The sequence below is a fragment of the Coffea arabica genome, chromosome 10c (genome assembly GCF_036785885.1).
Source record: "Coffea arabica cultivar ET-39 chromosome 10c, Coffea Arabica ET-39 HiFi, whole genome shotgun sequence".
NCBI lineage: Eukaryota > Viridiplantae > Streptophyta > Magnoliopsida > Gentianales > Rubiaceae > Coffea > Coffea arabica.
Window position 1 is genome coordinate 46,850,906 of NC_092329.1, and position 7,327 is coordinate 46,858,232.

At 37.6% G+C, this 7,327-nt stretch overlaps 1 protein-coding gene across 1 annotated transcript; it reads right to left on the minus strand.

Moving 5' to 3' along the window:
- Positions 1-2,686: 2,686 nt before the first annotated feature.
- LOC140015964 (F-box/kelch-repeat protein At3g23880-like) lies at positions 2,687-3,627 on the minus strand. Its single transcript, XM_072068801.1, has 2 exons — positions 3,500-3,627; positions 2,687-3,170 (listed from the first exon to the last, which is right to left on the minus strand). Exons 1-2 carry the CDS (start codon positions 3,625-3,627, stop codon positions 2,687-2,689), a joined length of 612 nt encoding a protein of 203 aa, XP_071924902.1.
- Between the last annotated feature and the right edge of the window lie 3,700 nt (positions 3,628-7,327).

Genomic DNA, 7,327 nt, shown 5'->3' on the forward strand with positions numbered 1-7,327 from the left:
TAAGATAATATCTATGAATCACTTGAGATTGGTAAGCCATTTCCATCTCTCGCATCATTAGAACATGTGGCTTTTATTGTCGAGCCACCATTTGTTGATTCACCACGTCTTCTAAGGGTGGATCATGCATTAACTAAACTTTATTGAAAAATGAGGTTATATAGTCAAGCTAATGACTATAAAGAAATGCTAATTGGGATACAACCCAATATTTTGGTGATTTATGTTAATTTGGTATGATTTTATGTTTAAATTATGTGTAAGTTGTTTTGTTGTTCTTCATTTGAAAGAATTGGAAATGGAAGCAAAGATGGTCATTTGAGGTGAAAATGGCAAACTTCGATCAAGGAACTCAACCTCTCGATTTGAGTAATTGTTGTTTTTGATATGTTGAAAAGGGTTAGAATGCATGTTTTGATCATTTTATATGTGCATGTATTGATTATTTTGACAAAAGAATGATCTAGAATGCATTTTAAAAAATTGGGGTGAAGTGTGTAATTTTTAATGGGTGAAAATTTTCTGCAAAAAATTGCAGCTCAGTGATAAGTGTTTTTAAGTAGCATTTTGTGCTTATTTTTTATATAAATTAGGATGTTTTAAAATGTAACTTGCTTCCTAAACTTCTAAAGTTTGTGAGTTTCGATTGAGAAACTTAATGTGCAAAGTTGGTTATATTTGTAGGAATGGATGTGAATTATCAATGTTGGATCGAGATGGATTCAATTTGAACTCATTAGCACTTGATTCAACGGCAATTCGGAAAGTAGAAGAGCATCAAATACAAGTATTATTGGTGAAATGTATGAACAACACTTGGACATCTTGCAAGTGATATTAGTGATGAATTGGAGCAGAAAAGAAGCAAGAAAACGTACTAGAAGACAACACGTGACCTCAAATACGCGGGCTTATGTGCCCTATTGTAGGGTCACGTATTGTGCCCTATATTTCTACAACTTGCTCTATTTTTACACTACTTTCCAACTGAATTTTAGCTCAAAATTTTGGTTGCACATGCTCAAGATTCCTTAGGAAAGAAAAAAAAGCTTTATGTCATATCATTTTCCACTTTTTGACTCTCCTAACATTATACATGTAAGAATCATTGAAGAGAGAGGAAGTTCTTGATAGTAATTAGTTGTAGTTTTTTCTTCTTCTCTCTAGTTAGGAACTTGTAAGAAAAACTTGGAGAACTCATTGTATCACTTATTTTGTTGAAGAAATAGAAAATTTGGGAGCTTGTTCATTACCTTGACTAAGCTTTCTCTATCTTTTTCTTTACTTGTGATTCATTATATTTGCATGCAATGAAATTATGCTCTTTATTGTCTTATATCACATGAGTAGCTAAATTTCTAAATCTAGGGAGTAGATGAAACATATAACTATTTGATATGAGTTGAATATAATTTATACTTGTTACCTCTTGTATTAACTTATCCATTTATGCATGTTTATTATTTGTTGTTGCTTGATCACCAATAGCAAGTGTTTAGTTGTTTTTATTCAATGAAAATTGGTAATAATGATAGAACAACATAAATGGAGCGTAAGAAGTAGACTCATGAGAATAGAGGTACATTTAAATGGAATAACTTTGCATTTCATATAGAAAAAAAGAGTAGATCTAGTTATTCACCATGAGAATAGGGAAAACTAGACTATTCTAAACCACTACATCATGAGAGTGAATTTTGGTGAGTATGGAAATGAATCTCTAATTAAACAAGAGTAGTAACAAGAGGTGAATCTATTTATTCATATCTTTTGTGCCATAAGTGGACTTTATTTCCTTAGACTCAAGTATTTAGTGGAATTTCTCCATTATTATCTTGCAAGTCATTTAGTTAAAATAGTTAGTTAGTAAGTATTGTTATTTTTACTGCCTTTATTCGATAGATAGAATAAATAATAGAGCAAGTAAAGGACCTAGTACTTGAAATAGTTGCTCCTCATGAGATCGACTCGATATATGCTCTAAACTACTATTTGACTTATATATTTGCAGTCAAACGGGTATATTTTTGGATTAAACTTGCACTTGTATTGAGATCTCATCAAGTTTTTAGTGTCATTGCCAGGGAGCGGCAATATTAGGGTCTAACATGCTTTATTAATTTAGACATTTTCTTTGTTAGTTAGTTAAGCTGTTCTATTTCAAATGAACAAGATTCATTCTTTTTTTAAACTATGAAGTTCCACCCTTCTTTTCTATACAGCGACATAACCATAACAAGTCTTTTGTAGTGTTGCTACAAATCCAAACCTCTACCATAAAGAAATCAAGAATTGTGACTCCTCCTTTTCAGTACCTCAACAAGGAGTTAGTTTATTTTTGCAAAGTTAGGGAATTCCTTTCTTTTGCTCATATTGCCTCTCTAATGGATTTGATAGGAGGAGTTTCTACTTCTGACCTATTCACTTGAATCGTTTCATTGAAAATTGGGCAAATTACATTTTAGCCTCCTGTGGTTTTCGCAAAAATCACATAACCCCCCCATGATTCAAAAAGCTATACATAAACTCTCTGTGGTTTGGGTTAAACTGTCAAATAGACGGAATGAACACTTCGTGACGGTTCGTGGGCAAAACGCACTTGTACTACTGGTATCAATAAGAACCATTCCCATATTACCCTTTGACCCTGATGTGGACAGGATGCTAACTGTACACAAAAAGAATGCTAACTAGAAGTTTCATTACTCGTGGGTTCATCACACGAGACAGTAACGATCTTGTAATCATCATTAGAACTATCATAACCCAATGCACCCCCAATTCGAATAGCCTCCCGAACCAAAGGGCTAGCGGGCAATTTCACGAACTCCATGGTCGTGGGGTTTATCAAATACATTGTATCCCGGAAGCCTATCTCCATTCTGAATCCTAACACCAACACCAACCCGTTGCAAGAACCAACAATTGAGGCGTACTTCGAAGATGTATTCTCTAAAATGTTCTCTGCTAGGGTGAGCTTTTGCAAAACAGCTTCGGAACCAGGGTTGTCAGCAGTAGTGAAAGTTAGGGTGTAGATGCTGCGTGAAGAGAGAGGGACAGGGGAAGAAGAAAAGAATATGAGTTTTTGGGGGTAATGGAGATGAAGAGTGAGGTGGGCTGTGATGAATAGTGGGTCGGAGAGTAGAGATCGCCATGACTTCGAGACGCACCTGAATTTACCGATAGATTTCAGCGGAAGACGTAAGAGTATGTCACAGGCGGAAGACGTAAGAGTATGTCGACTGTGAGTTCTTCGGGAATATTTGGGGCTAAGGCAGCCTTGGCCACCGGCATTTGAGATTGATGGAGTTTCTTTGGGGACATCGATTATCGTACTCTAGTTATGTACTGAATTGCAGATGGGGAAGACCCTGCGTCCACATCATGGGTCAAAGGGCATCTCTTGTTTTGATTGACTGGTCCTTCCATTTCTGGTTCCAAAATTCACTCTCATTTCAGGGGTGGCACGAGCTTGGGTTGTCGGCGGTGTGAAGGATACAGTAGAATGTTATGGTGTGAAGACACAGAAGAAGAAGAAGAAGCTGCTAAGTCCTCTGGCTGTGTCCTATCATATCTCCCCAGTGGCTGACAGATTCTTTTTACAACACAATTCTTCACGCTACCCATAAATAACAAACCCCTTCACAAGACTCAAAAGGAGGGAATAAAAAATAAAAGCAAAATAATACAAAAATAAGGAAAGGAGCTGTAAGAAGAAATCCCCAAAGCAGCCAAATTCCGCAAGCCAAGATCCCTACCACCCTTATCACTACCCACCAGTCACCGAACCTTCTCCAAAGTCCGAAGGTAAAAGCCGATAACCTTCTCTTTCTCACGACAAAGGCCAGAGCAAGGGAGAGTCTGACTTCATCTGCTTCCTTTTTGTATTTATATTAGGGTAATTTGGACATTTTGCCTACGAACCGTCACGATGGCTTCTTTCCGTCTATTTGACAGTTCAACCCAAACCACAGGGAGTTTATGTATAGCTTTTTGAATCATGGGGGGTTATGTGGTTTTTGCGAAAACCACAGGGGGCTAAAATGTAATTTGCCCTTCAAAATTGTATAACAACTCTGCTCCATATACCACTCATGCACCTAACAGAAAATGTAAAGAAACAAACTACCTCAGTCACTGGATAAATTCCATAATTTTTCAAATGGAAAGCAGTACAAGCTTTCAATATGACAGAGTCATACATTATTGACTGGAAAGATAAGCCATACATGGTTCTTTATTGTGCTTGCTTAAAACTGAAATTAAGTAGAGGTAACGGACTTGAGAATATAGTGTACTTATAGGATCAAAACTGTTACGCCTCATTTGATTACTCCCTACCAGAATGTTTTTGTAAAGGGGAGGCACATGGTTGACAACCTGACTATGCATGAGATCATTAAGGGTTATACTCATGGTTCGAAATCTCGGCCGAGACCGAGACGACTCGGCCGAGTCGTCACCGTCTCGGCCCCTACCGATACGATACCGTGACGAAACGATATCGAGATATTTGACTCGCCGAGAAATCGGCCGAGACGTCACCGCGAGGGATTGACTCGGCCGAGTCACACCGAGTTATCCCGAGTCAAGACGAGAAATTGGCCGAGTTACACCGTGACAGATTGACTCGGCCATTTCTTTTGCTATTTTTTATTATTTTTGTTTAGCATACTTTTTTTATATTATTAATAATTTTTAGAATATTAAATATTTTAAAATTTGCGTCTCACCGAGACCGCGACCGATATGCCGAGACCGATGTGGAACGTTCCAGGCCGCGACCGTGACCGCGACCACGGCTTTGAACCATGGTTATACTAGAGCAGGGGGAAAGCCAAGAGCTATCATTAAAATTGACATTCTGAAGGTTTAGACACTTTGTGTTGGGATTTTTTTTTTTGGTAGTAATGGAGGTTCTGCGATTTGCTCATCAATATATTCTGTGGACCTGAAATTGTGTCAAAACTACCCAATTTTCTATCAACCTTAATGGCTCTTTAGAGGGATTCTTTAGAAATGAACGGGGACTAAGGCAAGGGGACCAATCATCCCCATACCTGTTTCTTATTGCAATGGAAGCTTTTTCTGCTTTGTTTGAGTGGCGTATCAAAGAACAGGGATATGATTATCGTTCTCATTGTGATTCATCTGTCCCATCTTGCTTTTGCAGATGACCTGTTCAGTATTTTTGCTGCTACTCATAAGTCTTATAGTACTATTATCAAATCTTTTCAAGAATTTGGTACTTTTCAAGCCAAAATTTGCAAAAATGCGTAGTTTTTTTTTTTGTAGGGGTCTCTGAATTCTTGGCTAATGATCTTTGTCAACAAGTGCAAATGCCTAGAGGAGACCTACCTGTACGGTATTTAGGTATTCCTCTCATCAGTTCAAGGTTCTCTCTGAAAGATTGTCAACCCATTTTCACTAAATTGCAATAGAGAATTCTTGGTTGGGCGCCTTGCAAAAAGGTGAGTTATGGTGGTAGATTACAATTGATTAAATCAGTACTCTCTGGTATACATCTCTATTGGTCTAGTGTTGTTATCTTGCCTAAATATGTTATTAGGAAGACTGAAAGCATATTGCCTTCCCTTTTGTGGGCTGGTAAAACTAAAATGCATAATAGGGCACAGGAAAGCAGGAAGGATGTTTGTTTTCCTAAGAAAGATGGTGGACTTGGCCTTTTTTATTTAACTTTGTGGAACCAATGTTTAGTATTGAAATTGTTGTGGAATATTTGTTGTAAAAAAGACACTTTGTGGGTTAAATGGATCCATGAAATTCTGCTAAACGGTGCTTCTATATGGGGAATAAAAATTCCCTCTGATTGTTCTTGGGTAGGGCTCAAGCTATTAAAACTAAGGGGGTTAGCTCAGCCTTTCATTAAGAAGATTGTGGGGAATGGCTTGCAAACAAATTTCTGGTTTGACTTTTGACAACCTCTAGGACCGTTGTACCAGCAAATTTCTACTCAATCATTGTCTTGTTCAAAAATGAGGATGTGGTGGCTAAATATATATGATAGGCAATGGAGTCTGGAGGAAGGAGAATGAGTAGAGAGGTCAAAATACTACAAGAAGCTACACCTGCAATTTTTGTGCCTATGCTAAGAGCATGATGATCAAATTGTGTGGTTTGGAAATTCTTCAGGGATGTTTACTGTAAATGATGCTATGAAAACAGCGGCATAGTTTAGTATGGTATAAAAATCACACTCTTAGACATGCTTTTACATTGTAGTTGGTGTGTAAAAAAAGACTTAGTGCACTGGACAGATTGAGGAAATGGGGTGTTCAAGTGGATTCTACCAAAATCTCTCAAAACTTAGTAAAACTTTAATGGTAATTAACGTCTCTCTTATGACATCATTTTAGAATATGGAGCCTTCTCCATTTATGCCTCCATTTATGCCTTGCAAAAACATTACACGGATCATCCTCAAGCTCTTGTAGGTATATGGCATAATAACTAGAAAATTTAAATTTCTTGTTATACAGAACATTTTACCACCCACTGTTTCAAAGATAACTTGACCAGTGGATTCTTTTTTTTTTTTCCAGAAATGTTAGATAATTTCATTGATATGTTGAAAACTATACAATTGTTGAGCAAATGCCCAAATTGACTTTACAAGTGCACCTTGGCACTAAGAGTGTAGCCACTCTTCATCAGAAGAAATGCTTAATGCATGCATACTAACTAAGTCAACCCTTTCCTCTGTTAAAGTAGTGGACAAAACGAATGAGCATTTTGTAAATATTGAGCGCAAATTTCTGATTTCCTCCAAGTGAGAATGCATTGCCATGTCTTTGGAGTTACTGGTTTGGATCATTTTCAGCAACCGTTCCAGCTTAACCTTGATCTGAATCTGCTTCCACTCCTTCTCTCTTGCCTTACATAGAGCTAATTTAACAGCCACTGCTTGGTTCCTTAGTTTGTTACCATCAGTAGCTTCTTTGAGTGCCCACTGAGCAAGAATTTGTTTGTTAACATCCTCTGCTACTATTCCAATCCCTATGTCCCAGCCTCCCATCCTATGCTGTACTGCAATATTTAGATGAATGGTGTCTGCATCCTCCTTCCTCTGTCCCTGTAGTTCATCTGCTCTTGGCGTTTCCAGCATGCTCATCCTTTTCTCTTGATCCTTAGCTTCTTTGTATTCCATCCATTCATTTTGTGCTTTCTGTATTATCTTCAAAGGATGTTGCTGCACATTGTTGAACATTCTGTCATTTCTTGCTTTCCAAATCTGCCACAGGATATTAGCTGTTAAGGCTATGTGTTCCATTCCCTCACTTCTGTGCCTAGCTTCTATTACTGAGCT